The 22,369-nt window shown below is 41.5% G+C and overlaps 1 protein-coding gene across 1 annotated transcript; it reads left to right on the forward strand.

The window, feature by feature from the left end:
* Positions 1 to 6,337: 6,337 nt before the first annotated feature.
* Positions 6,338 to 20,842, forward strand: LOC306745108 (aldehyde dehydrogenase, mitochondrial-like). Its single transcript, XM_079227843.1, has 13 exons — positions 6,338 to 6,484; positions 9,275 to 9,379; positions 9,486 to 9,626; positions 10,434 to 10,513; positions 10,703 to 10,814; positions 11,946 to 12,074; positions 16,258 to 16,371; positions 17,555 to 17,657; positions 18,052 to 18,236; positions 18,738 to 18,902; positions 19,952 to 20,109; positions 20,344 to 20,458; positions 20,674 to 20,842. Exons 1-13 carry the CDS (start codon positions 6,368 to 6,370, stop codon positions 20,704 to 20,706), a joined length of 1,557 nt encoding a protein of 518 aa, XP_079083969.1. The 5' UTR covers positions 6,338 to 6,367; the 3' UTR covers positions 20,707 to 20,842.
* The last annotated feature ends 1,527 nt before the right edge of the window (positions 20,843 to 22,369 follow it).

A 22,369-nucleotide genomic window follows, 5' to 3' on the forward strand; every position in this document is an offset into this window, starting at 1 on the left:
AGTCACTGTGGGCACAAAGATGTATGTTTTTTTGCTCTCTTCAGTCCGAAACCCCAGTCAAGTGAATGGGATAATTTCTCGCCGTTTTTCGCACTTTTCGGGAAAATGGCCAGTCGAATCTCTTAGAAAAGTCATAGCACACGATTCCCGATCAGGCCGCACATTTTGATTGATTGATTTTTTTACGCATGTGCTGGCAACGCTGTGGGAGGAGATACGCGCCAAAGATTTTGTGGGACTATGATGATTATGAAGCCCGCAGGAGAACATGAAGGACGCTTTGCTAGACCCCTGTAGCTGAAGCCACACTTAACTAGTGTGTAGTGCCACACTTAATAATCATAGTCATAGGAATCGTGTGCTATGACTTTTCTAAGAGCTTCGACTGGCAATTTTCCCGAAAAGTGCGAAAAACGGCGAGAAATTGTCCCATTCACTTGACTGGGGTTTCGGACTGAAGAGAGCAAAAAAACATACATCTTTGTGCCCACAGTGACTCGCCATAATTTATCGTAGAGAAATGATTTCAAGTTTAAAACGTTGACAAAAGTCTGGAGTTTATTTGCCCAATTGGGCATTTTTTGATAGCTAGCACAGTTTTCATGTAATTATTGTTCAAGTTTAGGAAAATGTGGCAACCATTTCAGAGTTTACAATGGGTGTGTATGGAGCAGGTTAGAGCTGTGATGTCATCACTAGAGCACGAGGAGCTGTGTCCTAACCACTCTTTTTGTATTTGTATTTTGCCATTCACTCCACAATGTTGACTTTTGAGGCATGATTTATATATAAAAACTTTGGAAATATTGGGCTTGTGGTACACATGCGTCGTGGAATCCAACAAATTTATACTGTTTTGTCAGCAAGTCTGAAAGCGACATAAGTCCGGCCAACTGCTCCATCAACCTCCATGTTAAATCGGACCACAGTTTTTTCTCATGACGGAAACGTGAGCACTTTACAAACTGAATTTACGCTCTCATTTATAAATCCTTACAAATATTTAAGTAGACGGAAACGTTCTCAGAAGTCTTGTGCTTCTCATGATTGCGTTATTTTTGCAATGGGATCCATGGTTGTCTGTCAAATACAATAGTTTGAAAGGTTGTTTTCTCATTAAATCCACAGTCCAGTCTCCCACTCTGTGACAGTGTCACAGCTGTTTTAAGTTAGCCAATCAAGGCAGTCACCATGGCAACCAGTGACACGGGGCACACACACGCAGGAGGAACTGTCTGTCTACCTGTCTGTCTTTCTGTCTTCCCTTTCAACATAAAAGCCCCATGATTTAACTGTATCTTAACATAAAGCTCAAATGAGGATTATTGTATTAAATAGAAAATAAATACACAATTGTACACAATATTTTGTTATGTAATCACGTGATATGTTGCAGCAAAGTGCTGTCCCATTCATATTTACACCATCAAGCCCTCACAGCTAATGTTGGCATACATATACATATATATACATATACACATATATATATATATATATATATATATATATATATATATATATATATATATATATATACAATCCACACATACGTGCACGCGCAAACGGCCGCACGCGTGCACGTGGTAATACGGTCGCGTGCACTCAGACTCTTGACTTTTGATCATATTTATGCAAAAATAAATAATATATATATATATATATATATATATATATATATATATATATTTTTTTAAGTCAAGGAGTTATTGATTCTTTAGAGATCAAGGACAATAGGGGATGGTATTCATATGTAATCACGTGATATGTTGCAGCAAAGTGCTGTCCTATTCATATTTACACCATCAAGCCCTCATAGCTAATGTTGGCATATATATATATATATATATATATATATATATATATATATATATATATATATATATATAATGTACCTCAATAACACATCTCACTACCGGTAATGTATATATATTGCGACGTCTTACGGCAGTAGTAGCCACACTTTAAAAATTTCTTGTGAAATGTTCTAGTTGCTAATGTTCTTTAGATTGTATAGTACCTAGCTGTGCTCTTGAAAAGCTATCTCTGGTGTATGAGTATGGATTTTGTGTACAAGATAAATGTAAATGTCGGGAAAAGAAAGTTGGGCCAGACGCTTAGCATATTTTAAGGGACAAAGTAAAGTTGAAAGTAATTAATATGGATCGCAGCCAATTATTGATATTATTTTCCAAATGTCTTTCTGTCTTATTAAGGTGTAATGTGTTCATTGCCATGACTGTGTTTGCTATCATAGCTAACTAGCTAACTAGCACCACTAGAATCAGAAAATACTAAACTTAATCATTCTACATTTTAAAAACTATAAACCGAAAACAAAATCTTATAACATAGAAGTGAGACCCACCGTTGTTGACGTCTTCATCTCCTTCCCTGTCGGCATCCTCTTCAACGAGGGAGGGGGACAGAGTGAGCGCGGGCGATGGGCTGATGTTAACGGAGCTAACAGTTAGCAGCTCCGGTGTAGCCTCACTATCAGTAGCTGAGCTGCTGGCTGATGTAGTTTTGCGAGGACGTTTGCAATTGTAAAAATAAATTGTTGTTTGAATGGCTCGCTTCATCTTACCTGTTCATTACGTTTGTGTATAGGCTAATAATTCAAAGTAAATTAACAAATTTGTCTATAGGCAAAACATTTTTGCTTATTAAGACCCGCCCCTACTCTGCCTCTGATTGGCTCATCATCAGTTCTCTCCACTCGCGCTAAAAACCTAACCAATCTAACCAGCGCAGAGATCGAGTACTAGCCGATTAGAGGCAGAGTAGGGCGGGTCATGACTCGTGCCTTCACCATCCTATGAAATAACATTGAGCCACTACTACAGGGGTATTCAACTAAAATTCAGCAAGGTCCAGTTCGAGAGAATTTCCTCAAGCAAAGGTCTGGAACATCACAATAATGTCACATTTGTGCTATATGATTTTGTGCTATATGTATTGAAGTAGCAGTAGCAACAGTTTTAACGTCTGAATAGTGTCAACAAATGACTGTCAAATTAAATAAAGTTAAATTAATTAACATCTAAACAATATTTATTATTACAGATTTCCCATTTAACTGGAATAATTATAAATAATACATTATCTAATAATACATACATTATCTTCTCTTAGTTGAGGTAAAATAAAGGATTTAAAACAAAGCTTTTGAAAAATGTGACTACATAAATTAATTCAATAAATAAAATAAAGTTGTTAATTTTAGAAAAATTAATTTAACTGAATTGTCATGCAGCTTCAAATTCAGTTTATTCTGGCGTCAAATGATGTCAATCAAAAGAGCCAAGATATTATATTCTTGTCATCTAAAAAGAGAAATGTGTGTCCACGGACTTTACCTGCTTATTAAACCACTTGTTTCAGCTCATTTCTCCTCTGTAAACATTATTGTAGTTTCAGTTGGTTCATGTATTAGGATTCTGTGATCATATTAATTCATGTGTTAGGGTTCTGATCATATTGGGCTTTTAGGTTTATTTTTCTCTGCCTTAATTTCGGATGTGAGTCGGTCCGTGTGCTTTGTTTCGTAGTGGCGCTTCACATCGCTGATTTTAATATCGCTGAACATGAGTCGTACTGCTCTTGAACTGATTGTGGGAATAAACATATAACAGTCTCTCCATTCTTGGTTAAAGGTTCTGGTTAAGCGGCCCACATTTCTCTTTTTGGAGCGCCAAGTGAAACAACTTCTCTGATTCACGTACTTTTTTCAACTCTCTGATCTCTCTCCTGTCGCTCCGTGTGTGTGACTAGGCTCGTTCGAGATGAGCCAGTTCTGCGCAGAATCGATCGGCGGCGATCGGCGCGCAATGCATGCCGGTTAGATTTGTGTACGACTTGCTCCCGACTTGCTCTGACGTCATGCACACGTGGTCAACGATACTCTCACGAGACTAAGCCGACCGTTGATTTCAGAGGCAGGCGCTGCAGTGGCTCTCCCCCGACTGCTTGGCCCAGTGCATGATGGGAAATGCCTGGCTCTCGCCACATCAGAGAGCTGATTGGCTCTTAGATCTGACAGCAAACACCACGTGTTGTAGAAAATCCTTATTGTATGTGTAGTTGTAATACTTAACACTGGATTATTAACTATTCGTCTCATGTTTGATCTAAAAACACATCTTGTGTGGTTGTTAATACAAAATCGTATTTATATAACACATATCAAAACTAGTAGTAATGAATTTCACAGGCAGACATCAAAAGACCAAAGGATGCAGCTACACACTCATTTTTACATATATATAATAATAATAATATATAATTATATATTATTATATAATAATAATATATATTTATAAACACATATAATAAATCCAAACGTGATCTGTAAACTACAAGTAAACAAAAGTTCGGAACTAATAGGAAGTACTTTTTTCTGTGACTTCCTGCGTATACTTAGCTGACAGCTGACAACTGTCCGACTTGATTGCAGTTTATCGTCAACGCCTCCTGCTGCGGCCGCTGCTCTCGTCTGGATTGCAGGCGAGGCGCAGCTCTAACGGACGAGCCTAATATGGCACGAGAGCGAGGGCGGGGCTTAACGAAATACACACATGTGATTGGTCGAGTGTGTGAGAGGATTTACAAGGCGTGCGTTTCCTGGACCGCTGAACGAGAGCCGCAAAGGCAGGAAAAGCTGCGCCGATGAAATAGAAGCGATCCATCAACAGTTAATAATTCGGAAATAATAATTGGATTTCGGTCCGGGGTCCACAGACAACGGCGACTGGGTCCGGACCGCCTGTGATTGACCCATGCACTACTAAATATTATAATACGGGTAGATCAAATCAAGCATTCTGATTGGTTGAGAGTGAGTCACGAGTAGTTTATTCAGCCATAAAGTACTGTACAGCCTGTTTACATTAAGAGCGTTCCATATCAGTGCGCACTTAAAATAACAGGTAGATTTAAATTGCGTGACCGTTAGTTGTCATTTCAAGCTTGACAGTTACCAAACATGTTCGTGTAAACTTTGATATTGTAACGTCCGCAGTAATGACCCGCAGACGTTGGTTTCCTTAACTTGCAGGTGTATTGCTTGAGTGTTCACAGTATTGCAACGGGGCTCTTCGCTAACAGTAACGTTAGCTCAAACGGAACAGCTAACAAGCTCACGTAGCATCCCCCACACTAGCATAACGAACGACAACACACACGTCACTTCCTCCCTGAAATGAGATGAGGAATGAAAAGGGTTTGACTACAAAATCATGATAATTTCTAGTGAGAGATAATTACGCCGGTAATTTCCCGACGAGAGGCAAGTTCTCTAAACATCATGGAGGAGAGAAATGACGGAGAAAAGACGGACAGACGCAGCGAGAGCACTTCTTTACATCGGTGGCTGCGTGTCATCCTCCACTTGCTTCTAACCGACCTGATTTACTGACCAGGCAGTCAGTTTTATAGTCCCGTATGTGCGTCCCGGGACTATTTTCTCTGTCGCTGAAATGCGATACACAACGTTTGGTGGCTACAACTATTTTGTGCTGAAAGGGAGCTTACTATTACTATTTATAAAGTCGCAGGTACCCGTATTATAAAAGCAATAAGGTACTCGAGGCAGTACTGTGTCTACAATAATGTACTGTTCAAGGGTTTGCCGGCTCTCCGCTGCGCGTCAGGCCTAACAACTCCCTTGAACAGTACATTATTGTAGACACAGTACTGCCTCGAGTACCTTATTGCTTAAATGCGCACCAGGCACCAGCGGTGATTGAGAAGTGGGTATACGCCGTATACCTGCGTATACCCTGGTCTACACCACTGCTCCCAGCTTTAGTCAGGGTTCATACACATTATGACCAGTGGATTTCCATTACTTTTCCATGACTTTAAACCAAATTTCCATGACCAAACATTTTGTGAAATCTCGGTGTCAACATAAAAAAGTGAGAAAATGTAGTATTTAAACTAACAATGAGAATTACAAAGCATACAGTAAACCTTAAATGACACAAATGAATGAGACAATAGTTTGATTAAAATAATAAACATTTATATAGATGCCTGTATGTATGCCTGCTTATATTTTGAGCGTCTTTCTTTTAAAAGCATATTCATTATTTCAAACTCAGCGTAAATGAACATCATGAGCACATGAATATAACACATTTCCATGACTTTTCCAGGTTTTCCATGACCGTAAGAACCCTGTTAGTCCAGTCACAGCTCAGTTTACGCACAGTCCGCTACAACTATTCCTTCAAACTCTCCCCGTGGATCCGGCGTAGTCACGCGTGCTCGCTCCTCACCACTTCCGTAAGTGACATCACACTTGCTGACCACTCGCTGCCGAGCAGTTGTATTCGCGTTTAGCTGCAGGCGGAAAAAGAAAAGCACCATGATCCGCACCGTGTTTTCTCGGACCCTTCCCAGGCTGAGCCGACCGCCGGCGTGTCAGTACTCTGCGGGCGCAATCCCCGCACCCAACGCGCACCCGGAGGTGCACTTTAACAAGGTGGGTGAAGCTACAGCTAGAGGCAACACAACAGTTGCGTCGGACGGCGAAGTCAACAAGTCAGCGACTTAATGCAGGACAGAAGTGAAACGCTTAAAACAACGTAGTGTAGTGAGGATGTCATTGTCCGTTTGATAAAGTAGGTTTGCCAACATTTCTGCAGGATACAGCCTCACTACCGTTGTGTTTAACTACTCACCCTCTGCTAATGCAGTATGAAGTGAGTTAAGGAGAGCAGAGAGGGAATCTGGACAAACTTCCATTGCGCAATCTGATGTGGACGAGATAACCTACTTGTTACGTTGTGAGGTGAAGGGTGAGCTTATTCTCGTGCACACAGCGTCAATTATTAACAGTACGTCCTCCAGTCTGAAGCCACGTGAGTCTGTGACGTTTACACAATCATACTTTGTTATCATGCATGTGCCGTAAAGCGTTTCAGGCTATTTTCTTCATTATTATACACACCTATATACATATACTCTTAATTTCATCTCTATGGGTGTTTCTGCAACAATTATAGAAGACAAATATAACCTGTATGAACTTTAACCATCCATACAGCTACACTAAGTTGCATTTTGTAGTTGTAATTTGAATCTGCAACATTCTGGTTTTCATCATTTCCTCTTTCAAAATGTCCTGACAGCAACATTACAATAACTGCATTTTTTCATTTGTCAAGACATCATTTTCATCAAGCTTTGTACACCATTGTAAATACGTTATCGTTTATTTGACTCTAAATGACTTCATAATGTACAAAATGGACATCATGCTGTAATATATTAAGTGAGAAGTAGGGTAATTTTCTCATAGACTACTAGACAATCAGACTTCTGTTGTCAACCAGAGGAGAGTGCTGTGAGTGGCGTCTGCTCTGCCAGTACAGAGTATTAAAAGGTTTAAGGTGTCGTGTTTTTATATAGACACATAAGAGTGAGAACAACTGCTCTTAATGGTAACTCTTTATTCCTCGGGCTGTCATGCAGTCTCCCATACAGACCCTCTCCTCAGGTTGTGCTTCCCACATGAATCCCCCCTGGGTCCTAAGTTCCCACATGGACAATTTCCCATGAACATCCACCAAACATGTATGATCATAAATGTACAACATACACAGGCACGTGCACAGATAGACCCCTAGTGGTGCTCAAGCACCTGCCCTTTTGCCCTGGATGAGAAAAGTGCCCCTTCTGCTGGAGCCCAATTTTTTTTTTCTTCATGCATCAGTATTTAAGAATAAAAATTACTCTCTCTGTCATCAATTCCCCCCAAATGTGTTTTGATATCTGACGGGGCAGTTATTTGAGTTCAAGTGAGAATTTCGCCCCGACATGCTCCGCGACGCACACAAGCCCCGCAATGCAGCAGAGTGCCGTTTATTCAATTCCTGTTATATTCATGTAATGTGCTGTTGGACAATTTTTTTTAAACTTTTGGACTTTGAATGGCAATTGCAGCCCAGTTATAGAGGGGTTAGAGGCTTGATTGCTATGTTGAGTTACCTTTAAAGCTTTATTTGTACTTTTTCTTTACTTTTAAAGCATATTTGCACTTTAATTTGTATTACTATTTAATTTATTTGTTATGATGATGTTCTGATGTTCAGATCTTGTTACTCAAATACATTTGAAGTTCAAATTCCAACATTTTGAGTTACTATTCTTAATTTGCTATGGGAAATAGTCATTAGATTAGTCGATTAATCGAAAAAATAGTCAATAGATTAGTCGTTTATGAAAATAATCGTTAGTTGCAGCCCTAGAGTCAGCCTTTTCCCACATGAAAAAGATTAAGTCCAAACACCGTTCCACCATGACTGATGACCATTTGGTCTGCCTGACGCTGACTAGCCATAGTTAAGCCTATTTGGCTTAACTCTCCCAGACCTAGATCTGAGTGTAGGAGTCTCTGTAGGTGTGACTTGGGGTTTCACAGCAAGTGACACAGGAGTCTGCTCAGAAGTAGGCTCTAGAGTGCGTTGCTGTGATGGAGACCGTCTGTCTCGTGCAGATGTGTGTAGAGGTATCAGGTGTTGACGGTTGCGTCTCACCACCCCGAGGTAGATCCACCAAGTACGACCTCGGAGTGGAGTGCTTCTGAAGCACGGCTCCAGCTAACTTTGCATCAGTTTCCCAAACCTGTTCTCCCGGTGATAAGAAACTGAGCGTTTTGACGCGGTGACGCCTATTGTAGATTTCAGCATCAGATATCCGTTTCTCCTTTTCCTTCTGAGCGATTGCGGCGCTGTCAGGCAGTGCAGAGTCCAGCTGAGAGGGAAGTGTGGGCACTGTGGTGCGTAGACGCTGTAGCCCAGCTCAGCTCCCCATGAGGAGCTGAGCTGGGCTACAGCCACACTGAAGTGGGGTGGCTCTATAAGCCAGCAGAGCCCCTGATACAGACCCTCTGCTCAGGTTGTGCTTCCCACATGAATCCCCCCCCCCCCCCCCCCCCCGCCCCCCTGGGTCCTAAGTCCCCACATGTACAATTTCCATTAACATCCACCGAATTTTTCAGAACCTGAGTTGCTGCCTCAACAAAATGAGGGTGTAGCTCAAGGTTAAGTCTTTCCTTGGCAGGTTCGGTCCTTCCTGTTCAGTTTCGAGAATCGTGGACATTTTTATGGTATTCAACTTTATAGAATCACAGGGCGGAGATTGTGTCACAGTAGCATGTGAAACGTACAGAACATGTAGAAACCAGATAACGAGCTATATCATTTCTTATTTGCTGAAGTTTTTCTGGTACAAATGCAGCCCCTTGTAATGATACACTTTAATGTTTCAGCTCTTTATCAACAACCAGTGGCAGGATGCGGTGAGTGGGAAAACCTTCCCTACCATCAACCCAGCGACCGGGGAAGTAATTTGTCAAGTTGCAGAAGCGGACGTGGTAAACACACTTTACTGTCTTCAACCCCTCCACTATTTGATCCCCTAAATATATGTTTTTCTCAGGAGTATTCCAACTCACAAAGGGAATCATGTTATATTTCCAGGCAGATGTGGACAAGGCAGTGAAAGCAGCTCGTGATGCCTTCAGGTTGGGGTCACCTTGGAGACGGATGGACGCCTCTCACCGCGGCCTGCTACTCAACCGATTGGCCGATGCCATTGAGAGGGATGCTGCCTACCTTGCTGTGAGTCAATGTTAAATGTCAAAACAAAAAGGAACCTCTTTCATCAAAAATCCCAGAATAGACCAGTACAGATTTTCTAAAACTGACTATGCGGTAGTTATATTTCTACAATATTACTATTGTGTATTCCTCCTCTTGGTCATCCCTTTTAAAAATGTATTTCTTTTTGCAAACCATTTAGATGCCAAAAATGGCATTTACCGTTGTGCCTTAATTTATAAATTTAAAAATGGACACAAATAGAAATAAGTCTAATAAATACTTTCAGATTTCTTTGGGAAGATGAAACTGTTTAAAAATAATACTGCTGTTGCACACTTCAGACAGTCAGAATAAAAAGAATAAGGTCAATCATCCCTGGAGAAAACAATGTGGTCGTAAAAATCAACACAAATCTGCGCATAGAGACAGATGGGTTGTGATTTTCCATCAGATAGTTACCGATTAGTAAAGATCACGTGGTACATTTTTATATTAATATAGAATACACTGCTATTTTTTTTTTAAAAGTGAATAAAATACATATTTCTGCAGCCCCTTTTATCAGCCCTTTACGACGGAACTGAAGCCGTTACTGCTCTCACATGTCAGAACTGCATGTCTAAATTCACCTTGTGTTACCTCAAAGATAAAAGAATGCAACAAAACTACATTATGGCTCCAACACGGTACAAATTACCAGGCTGCTACGTTGACTGTCTCTTCTACTGCTTCCTCTAACAATAACCGCATTTTGTGTATTTTTCTATGATATTTGGAACGCATCACATGACACAGCGCAAGACTTATATTTTGTCGTTTGCACAGGAACTGGAGACGCTTGACAATGGGAAGCCGTACGCCATCGCCTACACCGTGGATCTGCCCACCGTGGTGAAATGTTTTCGGTAAAGTCACAAAATGCAACAACGATATAACACAAACATGTTACTTTGTATGCCTCAGTTTAGGCGAACAATACAGTTTCATCCCGCTCTTTGGTGTAAACTCATAGGTGAGACATAAGAAGAAGAAGTAGCTATGCTTCCATTGTACTACTAATTTCACTAACAGGGGTCGAAACCTGTTGTCTTCAGGTACTACGCGGGCTGGGCTGACAAATGGGAGGGAAAGACCATCCCCATCGACGGAGATTATTTCTGCTACACCAGACACGAACCCATTGGAGTCTGTGGACAGATCATACCGGTGAGGGGGGTTGGGGAGTTTCAACATTTCAAATATTATAGCTCTGAAATGAAAAGAAATGTGCAAAATAGAAAAGCCTATTAACAGTTTCTGCACTGGATGTTTCACCGCTGAATGACCACAGATACGCAGAGGGAGAGAAGGTTGGCACAAGGAAGAAGCTGTTAGGTTTTAAAAGTTCTCTATCTATCCATGCCAATGAATTGCCAGATTAAAAATCTGATTAAAATGCATATCAGATCCAACATGTTATGTGTTCCCCATACATCTCTGCCATAGCTGCATCCACCCTTACGTTGGATGTATATGTATTATGGTTACCCACATTCTGTACAGTTCAGATATGTTAATGATCCTTAAAAATAAACCCTACGGGATATTAAAACACTGCTGACAATTGCTTAACATCAGCTGCAGTTGTTCCGGGTGACGAATTATTCAAGGCTGTGGAATTTGACCATTTTCCTGCTTCAATTGCAGAAGACAAAATTAACACAAGTCCACACTAGAACACACAAATAGAAGACAAAAGGAATGAGGCCCTGTTAAAGCGAAACCGGACGGTCTGGGAAAACGTCTCGTTCACGGGCAAAGATAAGTGTTGTGGTGTGAAACACATTTTAAGCCTTTATGTTTCGTCTTGTTCACACTGTCACTTCGATGAATCAAAGCAGAGGCCAGTGGTTTTTAGAATTTTTGCAGTTCTTTCAAGTCATACAAGTAATTAGGACAGATCTTTTGTATGTATTTGGTGGAGTCTGAAGTTATGTCAAACACTATAATTAGGCTATCCACCATGTTGCGAAATAATCTACCTGGAATATGAGCTTTTATATGATTGCCGTTGCAGCTCAAGTTGAGACAGGTTCAACTTTTTTGCCAAATCACCCTGCATTGTTTTGCCTAAGCGCTTCTGTTTTGGCATCATCACGGCCTTGGACTGGCTTTTTTTTTCCATGCAGGGGTTCAAAGTGGCCTTTACCCAAATCAGAAAGCAAGTCAGAATGCTGAAATCATTCAGGATGCATGCACAGCTGCACATTCAAAAAAAGTTGACTTCTAATGTCAGTATTTTTTTGTGAAGTTGTAATACTTTTTACTCCTTATGTTTCTCTCCTTCTCTCCCTGCAGTGGAACTTCCCTCTGTTGATGCAGGCTTGGAAAATTGCCCCTGCCCTGGCGACCGGTAACACTGTGGTGATGAAAGTGGCAGAGCAGACGCCACTCACAGCGCTCTATGTGTCCAGCCTGATTAAAGAGGTATGGTGTTTCTTTTTCCCCTCAGTGACTTAACCAGAAACATCTGAAGGACCATGTAGGAGCCAAATGAGATCAACATTGTTCCTGAATGTGAACACCGGGTGGCGCTGTGCTGTGTTCTGGGAGTGGCTATATGATCAATCAGTCATGATTGACGGCAGGTGTTGGACCCCGGAAAGGGCAAAAGGTTTTGACCGCTTCGACGGTAAAGGTTGGGAAAGGGTAATTGTTAGGCATCTAGGAAGCCTATCCATGTCATAATTGAAAGACAATAAATCATCTTACTCATACAAACTTGTCGTGGATCACTAAAAGAGGACAAAGGAACACGTTTGATCGAGGCACATCATATAGCGCGTCAGCCAGACCTTTTTTGGGGGATTTTTTTGGGGGATTTCAGCAAACATCCTAGTATGATTCAATGCAAAAAAAAAACGTATCAAAAACGCATTACTACTTTGCAGTTTTTATCATTTATATAATGTATTCCAACACTGACATAAGGACATTTTATTCATACAATTCAGTATGTGAGTGTATGTATATGTGTATGTATATGTATATATATATATATATATATATATATATATATATATATATATATATATATATATATATATATAATATGATATATAAATACGCGCCGTGCTGACTGCTTCGCCCAGACGTCAGAATTCCGACCAAAACAAACCCCTCGCGTCACTTCCTCCCGGTCACATTATATACACACAGCTGACAAAATAAAAGTAATAACAAGAACAATCCCATTTAAAACCTGTGTTCCTGTTATGGGCACCAATTCCATTGCCAGTACAGCACTTGGTGTAAAAGAAAAATAAACAAACGTGTTTCCTCTTTCGTCAGTGCCAAAACAGAGGCCGGTGTTGCGGTTTAACAGGTGACCCTGTTAACTGTTGACTTTCAGTCGTTTTCGTAGTTACGGCAGCTGTTGAGAATAGGAAGACAACATGTAGCTGTCCTCGTGCGAGCCGCATTGTTTAATTTGTATATGAGAAGGTGTGACACTGTATTGAAATTATACAACACGGTATGCACGAGGACAGCTACGTCTTATCTAGAAAGTTGCCAGTTAACACGGTCGCCTGTTAAATCGTAACACCGGCATATGCAATCTTTACAACGTTACCGTTAGCATCAATGTAGCGTAGCATCAGATTCATATCAACTGGGAGAGCTTTGTTCCAACAAACCTGATCAGTCTCTGAGCGCGCTGCTGCTGTGTGCGCGCTGCTGCTGTGTGCGCGCTGTTGCAGCTCTGTGCGCGCTGCTTCAGCTGTGTGCGCGCTGCTGCTGTGTGCGCGCTGTTGCAGCTGTGTGCGCGCTGTTGCAGCTGTGTGCGCGCTGCTGCTGTGTGCGCGCTGCTGCAGCTGTGTGCGCGCTGCTGCAGCTGTGTGCGCGCTGCTGCAGCTGTGTGCGCGCTGCTGCAGCTGTGTGCACGCTGCAGCTGTGTGCGCTCTGCTGCTGTGTGCGCGCTTCTGCAGCTGTGTGCGCGCTGCTGCTGTGTGTACGCTGCAGCTGTGTGCACGCTGCAGCTGTGTGCGCTCTGCTGCTGTGTGCGCGCTGCTGCTGTGTGCGCTCTGCTGCTGTGTGCGCGCTGCAGCCCGCCCCCTTGAGCCCCGTATCTGCATGAGAGAGGGAGTTCAATACTAAAAATATGCAGTATTGTTTTTAATGTACGGGTACCGCGCTACCTTTTTAGTATCGTGCAACATTACATAGTAGTGTAAAATAAGTATTCAAATCGGCTCGGGCACAGAAAGGAAGCACCGAAATCTGCATTGCTTTTCGGACCGGTTGATCTGGAACCAGGTGTTTTACCTGTAGTTTCTCAGTCAAAGGTCTTCTCTCAAACGGGTGTTGGTGGAGAGATTATACAGAGTTAGCATTTGGTTTTCTTTGAAGAGCAGCGCTCCTGCTCGCTGCTGTCATGTTGTTATCATGGGTGACGCGCGCCTCGTCTGCCCGAGGAGACAGAGACACGGGAATGCGCACTGTGGGGCTTGATGAGAATAGCCCTCCCGGAAGTCGTTTTTAGGGCACTAATTGGATAAATTGTATGTCATTCATTTAGTTCTTTAATCAGTGATTGGCCAAACTGCCTATTAGACCCGTCTTCCTTGGGCAGAATCGATCTAACCCTACGACGTGCACTAGCAGCAGAGACGTGCACCTGAGCAGCTCAGAGGTGCATGAGCAGAGGAGGACAAGCAGGAAAAGCATATATTTGGCACAGATGTCCTATTTTACAAATATTACTCGGTATATTCCATAGCTCAAACACAAATATTGACAATGTGTATAATGTATTAATATTATTATTTTTTTTTTCTAGTTAATAATATTATAAATATATATATATATTTTTTTGGTGGCTCAAGGTGGGTGGAGCCAAGCCCTGTTGCCCTCTATTGGACGGCCGCCACTGATCTTTTCCCCTTACAAATATAACATTTCTGTGTAGGTAAGAGTTACCTCTTAAATACATTAATGACACAATCACAGAAGCTCTCATGACGTCTTCAGATTGGCTTGCATCGGCATGGTCATGATAACAAGGAACACCAGGTTCTTCACATGGAGACATGTAGGCATCCACAGTCTCAGGACTATCAGAAGGTCACTGTTAAAGCATACGTATGTTTTAAATGAAGCCACAAGCCTTTACACAGTATATGATTAATAATATAACTGTGAAACAGTCGTTGATTAAGAGTAAATAAGTTTTTCTTCTCACATCCTCCCTGCAGTATTAATAGACTAGCTCCACTAATTTGTTGATGAACAAATCTTTCTATAAATACTTCACAATAATATCGCCCGTTATTTAGGTGAGTTATATTTAAATTTGCCCCCGTCTGTACAGTTTTGATGTAGGGTTGGCTTAATTTTTCAGCCTCTGAGGTTGCCACCTAAATCACCTAAACCAGGGGTCAGCAACCTTTCGTATCCAAAGAGCCATTTTGCCCTTTTTTCCACCAAAAAAATTGTGTCTGGTGCCGCAAAAGCTATTTGATATCACAGCTTGTAAAGTTTGATATATAATCATATTATGTGTACAAAAAAAAACTATAGTTTTTTTTTATAGAATAAAGAATTGTTTTGACATTGCTATTGCTATTTTACCTGTTTATAACTATCAAACTCTTATGAAGAAGAGAAAAAAAGTAGTTATGTGTCGGCTACATTGAGGTCCATTAAAACCATAACTATGCAGACCTTCAGTCCTGATATATGTGGCTAATGTGTTAGAGTGTTTGCCCTGTAATCACAAGGTAGCCGGTTCAGTCCCTGTCCTCCTCACGTGAGTTTTACATTTTAAACGCATATCTTTTGCTACGTTTACACTGACGTCCTCACTACAGACTTTTAGAGCACCGCAAACAGAGGAGGACGGATCCGTTTTTACTAGCGGACTCATCACTGTGTCATGAGCTGCCACAGAACCAGCAGCAGTAGTGGAGTTTGAGACGTGATCCACTTTCTGAAAGTATATTTACTTTGCTCAGTTTGCTAAAGCAGTTGAGAAATCACTCTTCTTCTTCTTCTTCTTCTTCTTCTTCTTCTTCTTCTTCTTCTTCTTCTTCTGCAGCTTGATACTTTTCAGCAGTGTTTCCATATGTGTTTGTTGTGGAAGAGTCTTTCAACATTAAATGTTTTGTTGTTTGCTAACTCCTCGCCACATATCAAGCATACAGGTCAGCAGCATTGTTGGCAGTGAAAGCTACTACCTTTCTCTGTTGATAGTTTAGCGAGGGCGGAGCTCTGCGAGTTACGAGTAGCACCTGCAGGGGAAGCTGCTTGACAGCAACGTGACAGGATGTGATGCACATTTTAGTTAAATAAATATTTAAACATTTATTTTTAGTGACACAATATCACCTCAAACTCCAAGATAAGAGGAGTTCCCTTTGAAAGATTTTCCACTGGGTAAAACAAATAAAGAATAAAATAAAAACGTTTTTTTGTCAAAGCCTCAGGGAGCCACAACAGACGGCTAAAGAGCCGCGGGTTGCCGACCCCTGACCTAAACCCTCATCGAGCTGGGGCCAACTTTCAATGTTACTACTTATTGTGCTTTTACATACACAGTTAGTTTTTCAAATGTCCCCAATTATAGCCAGCAACATTTGTCAAGCTTTTGTTGACTTGGTTCTGTTTCCAGGTGGGTTTTCCTGAAGGTGTTGTGAATATGCTGTCAGGCATGGGACCATCAGCTGGCGCTGCCATTGCAGGGCACATGGATGTTGACAAGTTGGCCTTCACCGGATCCACAGAGGTAGGACAATTCTCTGCTTTTTCGCCTTTTAGTCATTGTTTGCAGTGTTCAAAATACCCCATGGCAATCAGACACTTTACGCAACAAAGGCCTACAAGATTTCATGGACGCAAGCCAAGGGAATCTAGTTAGGCTTCTTTTCAGATTCAGACTCTTAATAATTATATACTACTCATGAATACATCATGGTTCATCAGTTGATTTAAATTTTGTATTAAGTTTATAAAGTCTTTAAAATTAGCTCCACCATTACCAAGTGGATCATTAAAATTATGATCAGTATAACCTATGTTATTATTATATGGGCCGTTCTGCTAAATGAGTACTTTTACCTTAAGAAGTGTAAAACATATTTTTCGCTAGATTATTGAAACTGGCTGGTCGATTTTGATCTTGGCAGGTCGCCCCAGTTTAGCTATGCTTGAGGTAAAAACAACCTTTCACCCAATGCATAGCTAGGACAAACTTCCATGACACGCATGCATGCACACAAATAGTGTAATCAGATGAAGACGACACAGGGGTATTTCCATAAGCAGAATTCTTATCAATTCAGATTCCTTAGAAAGTTGAGTTAAAGTTGAGTTGCTTGCTTGCTATTAGCAATGTAGACAATGTTATTGTCTATCACAATATATTGTATTTAGGATTTTGTCCTGTTATGATTCCATTAAAATATGATAAATTATTGTATTGAATTATCGCCCAATGCAGAACAGGTCTATCCAAATTAGTAACAGAAACATAGGCTGTAGGTTGAAACCTATTTTATCTTAGCTTAAACCTTCTTCTACAGATAAATTGGCTACAAAGTGGTATACAATGTGTTGAGGATTTATGGAAGTGTCATAAAATAAAAGCCTTTCATGATTTCCAAAGTTAAAGTCAGACTCACAGATCTGTCACTTTCACATCACATCAATATAAAACCATCAAAGACTTTTAAAACAGACTTGTGGAAATGAAAAAAAAGGCCAGCTGATTTCAGATCAGTTGGAGATTTTCAAAAACTGATACTGTTCTGGATCAAGAAGCTACAACGGCTCTTAATTTTAACCGTTGCTTGCTATGTCAACTTAATTGAGCTGTAGTAGTTTTTATAGCACCAAATTCTCCACCAATGAAATCATTTTAGCTGAAGCCAAGGTGTCACCACCCCTTTCTCTCCATTTGTGTCCTTCAGGTCGGTCATCTGGTCCAGCAGGCGTCAGGCAGCAGTAACCTGAAGAAAGTCACTCTGGAGCTGGGAGGAAAGAGCCCTAACATCATCCTGTCGGACGCCAACAGTGTGTTTTCCTTAACCACTGTGTTTGTATGCTAGTCACGTTTAAACGTTACCGTGACTGATCCTCGTTACCCGGAGATATACGGAAAAGCCAGTGGAGCTTATTAACGGCATATGTTAGCACATCATTAACTAGCATTAGCAGTTCAATGCTACACTAGCTGCTAAAGGTATACAAAATGTCACTGGAGTACACTTCTACATCAATATAGAAAAGTGAGAAATTAAACCAGGGTTTTTCCATCTGCTATCAATTGTTCTTAAAAGAGAGGACAATCCTGAAATGCATTACAAGTCACAGGTTGATATAAAAGTGGAAGAGTATTTTTTAGTATTGTTTACTTTTCAAGAAGACTTTCATGGTGAAAGGTTGTCTTTGTCATTTCCTCGTTCAGTGGAAGACGCAGTGGAGCAGGCCCACTTTGGTCTTTTTTTCAACCAAGGCCAGTGTTGCTGTGCTGCCTCTCGAACATTTGTCCAAGCGGACATCTACGATGAGTTTGTTGAGCGCAGCGTGGAGCGAGCTCGGAGACGAGTAGTGGGAAACCCCTTCGACTTAAAGACGGAGCAGGGACCTCAGGTAACACACACACTCGCTCACTGTTACACATTGTCAGTCATTGTTAGGCATCCAAAATGTTACAATTAACTGAAAAACATGGACAACTGCCAGACCAAACCACGTTGTGGTAGTTACCTGTCAATCACAAGGGAGCCCTGCCCTGAAGCATTCTCCACTTTATGATCTATTTGACTCTAAATGGTCCATCATTTACAAAATGAACATCATGTTGAAGAAGATTTAAAACTAAAGATTGAGACTGTACATGTTTACGATGTTTGTTGAGGGAATAAATCAAGTGAGAAGGTCATTTTCTCATATTGCTATACAATCAGAGGAGTTTCCCCTGATGGCCATTAGAAGGAATGCGCTTCAGCATTGGCTTCACTTTTCAGAAATGGAAGTCGCCGCCTTAGAAAAAAAGTCAAAAACCCTTTTTTGCGCTGGACTAGTACACTGGGTTAGTGAACGTACTTTCTCAAACACTCGATGCTGTTCCCTCTGCAATGGCCGGTCCAGGTGGATCAGGAGCAGTTCAACAAGATTCTGGGCTACATCAGCAGCGGGAAGAGAGAGGGAGCCAAGCTGCTGTGCGGAGGAGGAGTGGCTGCAGACAGAGGATACTTCATCCAACCTACTGTGTTCGGAGACGTCCGGGACAACATGACCATTGCCAGGGAGGAGGTAGGATAATATGGAAGGTTTAGAATGCCTAATTGAAAATAAATCAAACAAATAAGGGCACCACTTAATTTCATCTATACAATTTACATACTCCCCAAATAAATCATTTTACAATTAAACCATGGTTTTGAGCTCTGCGCTGTTGCCATTGGTTTCTGTACACACTAATACATATCAGCTTTTGTTTAGTTCCAATTTGGTGTAAGGCAGGATCTGACCCCTCTCCTATTTATTGTTGCAATGGAATAAAAATGAATCTTCAGAGAGACAAATGCTGATTGGTACTATGATTGGAAGGACCTATATGCACAGTCCTTTTCCATGCTGGTCATAGAAATACAAATATCTGGATTGCACATACTTACCTACGGCAGCAGCTACAACTGCACACCAAGTGTGAGCCAGTGGCTAGCAGCTAATGGTGCTAGTACTAGTATTGGTACTGATATTTGGTGCATGTTCGGTCATTTAAAACAATAAGCGCACTTCAAAACGTGCATCAGATGCTTTTTAAGTGCTTCTGACCCTTTAGCGTTATCTTAAAGACTTTCAATGCCATGGCTGAATCTTTAGCTGCTTTTGACAATGTCGATGCGGCACGAGATTCAAGAACGAGAACTCTCGAGCGTAACTTTGTTAGTCACAATGACATAAATAATCTGATCTGCCTAAAGGTAAAGAAAAACCTTTGATCTTGCTGTAGGACTCTTTCCGTGATGTTGTCAGACACTTGTATTAATAATCTGAGCCTATGTGGACGTACATTAGCGGTGAGGAGTTGCCCCGAGCGACTACGTTACAACCCGTTCACGCCTGCAGTGTTCTCCTTCAATACTGGACCCATTTAAATAAATGTTGTCCCAATTAGTCACTTTGTTACCCGTTAATAAATTCAGGCCCTGATTTAGTAGTAAATACGTTAAACATCCTCTGAACACAGATGTTTTAGAGGATGGTCAAATGTATATTAAATGGTTTGCATGTGTGTTGATAGAAGCAGTGCTTCATCTGTCTTCTTGTTTCCTGCTCCGTCATGTTCTCCCTCGCAGATCTTTGGTCCAGTGATGCAGATCATGAAGTTTAAAACACTGGAGGAGGTGGTCACGAGAGCCAACGATACTAAATATGGTCTGGCCGCCTCTGTGTTTACCAAGGACATCGATAAGGCCAGCTACGTCTCCAATGCGCTCCGTGCCGGAACAGTCTGGTAATGGTGTTGATACTAAACTCATTGCTGTGTAAACAGTCTCTTAGCTGTAGATATGCATGGCCAATCCCCAAGGCTGTCATATGATTAGCCCCAGGAAAATACATTTTACAGCATGGGGTTTGTTTCATTCCCCTTTCACTCATTATCAATGTGCAGGTCTGGGGGATTTTTTTTTCTTCCTGTCACTGAGGTGTGTGTGTGCGTGTGTCTGTGTGTCCGTCCAACCTACAGGGTCAACTGTTATGACGTGTTTGCCGCTCAGGCTCCGTTCGGAGGTTACAAGGCTTCCGGCAACGGCAGAGAGCTTGGAGAGTACGGCCTGGACAACTACACAGAAGTCAAAACGGTAATTGCTAAAAATGTATCTTGAATATACCGCTCAGAATCAGGACCTCCTGAAATTTGGAACGTGAAGCTCCTTCTGCAAAGCTAACGCTAACCAAGCGGCAACCTCCGGTGCTGAGAAATGAACCCAGCACAGAATAGTTTATTGGAATAAATGATTATACACATAAGAACTAACTAAATGTTCTTTAAACTGTTTCTTGTCTATGTTGTCAGGTGATCGTCAAGGTACCGCAGAAGAATTCTTAGATTTGAGCAGTGAGCCCAGTCAGCAGCGAGACTTCACGCTGTCCTATAACTTTTCCACCTGATTAAACATAATAACTATAAAGACACAACCTCTGTCTGTGACATTTATACATTTTCCGAATAAATTTATTTGAGGTGTTTAAACGTACTCCTGTCATCTTTGTGTGTTTAAAAAGCTGCAATGTGTAAGATAAGGCCTGATAGGACAGGGTTTGCCTTTCGAAAACTTGCATCCTTGTTGATTCACTCACTCACACAAAAAGGTAGGTGACAGCTTGGTTATATGGTTTAACTTGTCTACATGGAAACAGCACGCTGACCACTAGGTTCTGCAACTATTTTGTTCTGCTCCGGTCTTAACGAGTTTGCCTTCTCCATGGAGCATGTGAGCGGGTCGAGAGTTCCACTGATCTCCAGCTGTTCGCGGTCCTTGAGAGGTTCCACAAACCGAGGAAGTCTGAGATTGTCTGCTAATCAGGAAGTGCCTCATTTCCTCCCGCTGTGCTCTGTGTATGGATTCAATTCGTGACCGTCAAGCACTCCTCAGCGGCCCCCCAAATCTGTATATTGAAATTCCCTCAATTCAACAGCTCAGTATATTATCACGTCCTGCTCTTTTTGAGCCCAATAAGCTTAATTAGAAGAGATGGATGACAGAATTCTTTGGTGGGTTGTTTGATTTGGACTCGACTGCACAGCAGTATTTCTATCTATTGCTCCAACACCATACCTTTGTCACACTACTGCTTTGAGGAAGAGTCAACACCTCTGAGATTACTATCTTCATAGAAGTCATCCATCCGCTTCTGTCTCAGTGTGCAGGCCCCATCCGAGCTCCCACTCAGCCCACTCCCTGTCAAACATCTGTCTTCATGCATTTCCTCTGAACCAACAGAACCAGAAGCCTCATCTTTAATTCCAGAATCAAAATCAGACACGCCAAGTAACCAATTTTAACCGTCTGATCTGAAAACTCTGAAGCATATCATCATCGTAATCATCATCATCATTATCATCATCGTCCCTTACTGATAACAGAATCAACTGCTTGGCCTTGTAACTTGTTGAACTTGGTGCCCACTGATTTACTGACACAGACTCAACCTCTTCTGACCACAGGAAAGTATCCAACGTCTTTGATTTCAGCCTACTCTCTCTTAACTTGCTGACATTAAGAAAACCTATGGGTTCAGGTTCAAAGTTCCAGGTATCAGAAGGTGTCCCAGCTAAAGTCTCAGGTCTATTGCCACCTAGACTCCCATTGACTCTTGAATCCCAAGGAGAACAAGCACCCCTTTTCCCTGCGCATTGAGCGACAATAATAATATGCATTTCAATAGGTCCTCGACTCTGACTACGTCAGTGCTCGGGCCCTAACTAGTGCCAGATGTAGCACTAACATTATTCGGGGTAAAGCTCTCTGCACCAATAGCAGTATACATGGCACCACGTCCTGCACTATTAAAAGTGACACTACAACTCATTTGATCACGTTTAGGACAAAGTTTTCTGTTAGGATTTATAGCTCTGGAAAAGTTCAGCAGAACTGGCATTACATTCAATACTAAGACTGGAATTTATTGTCACCATAGTGGTACCAGAACCATCTTTTGATGCATTAGTATTACTGTTGACACTGGACAACCTACTCACAAAACCATCT

Source organism: Taurulus bubalis (assembly GCF_910589615.1).
Source record: "Taurulus bubalis genome assembly, chromosome: 12".
In the NCBI taxonomy this organism is placed as follows: Eukaryota; Metazoa; Chordata; class Actinopteri; order Perciformes; family Cottidae; genus Taurulus; species Taurulus bubalis.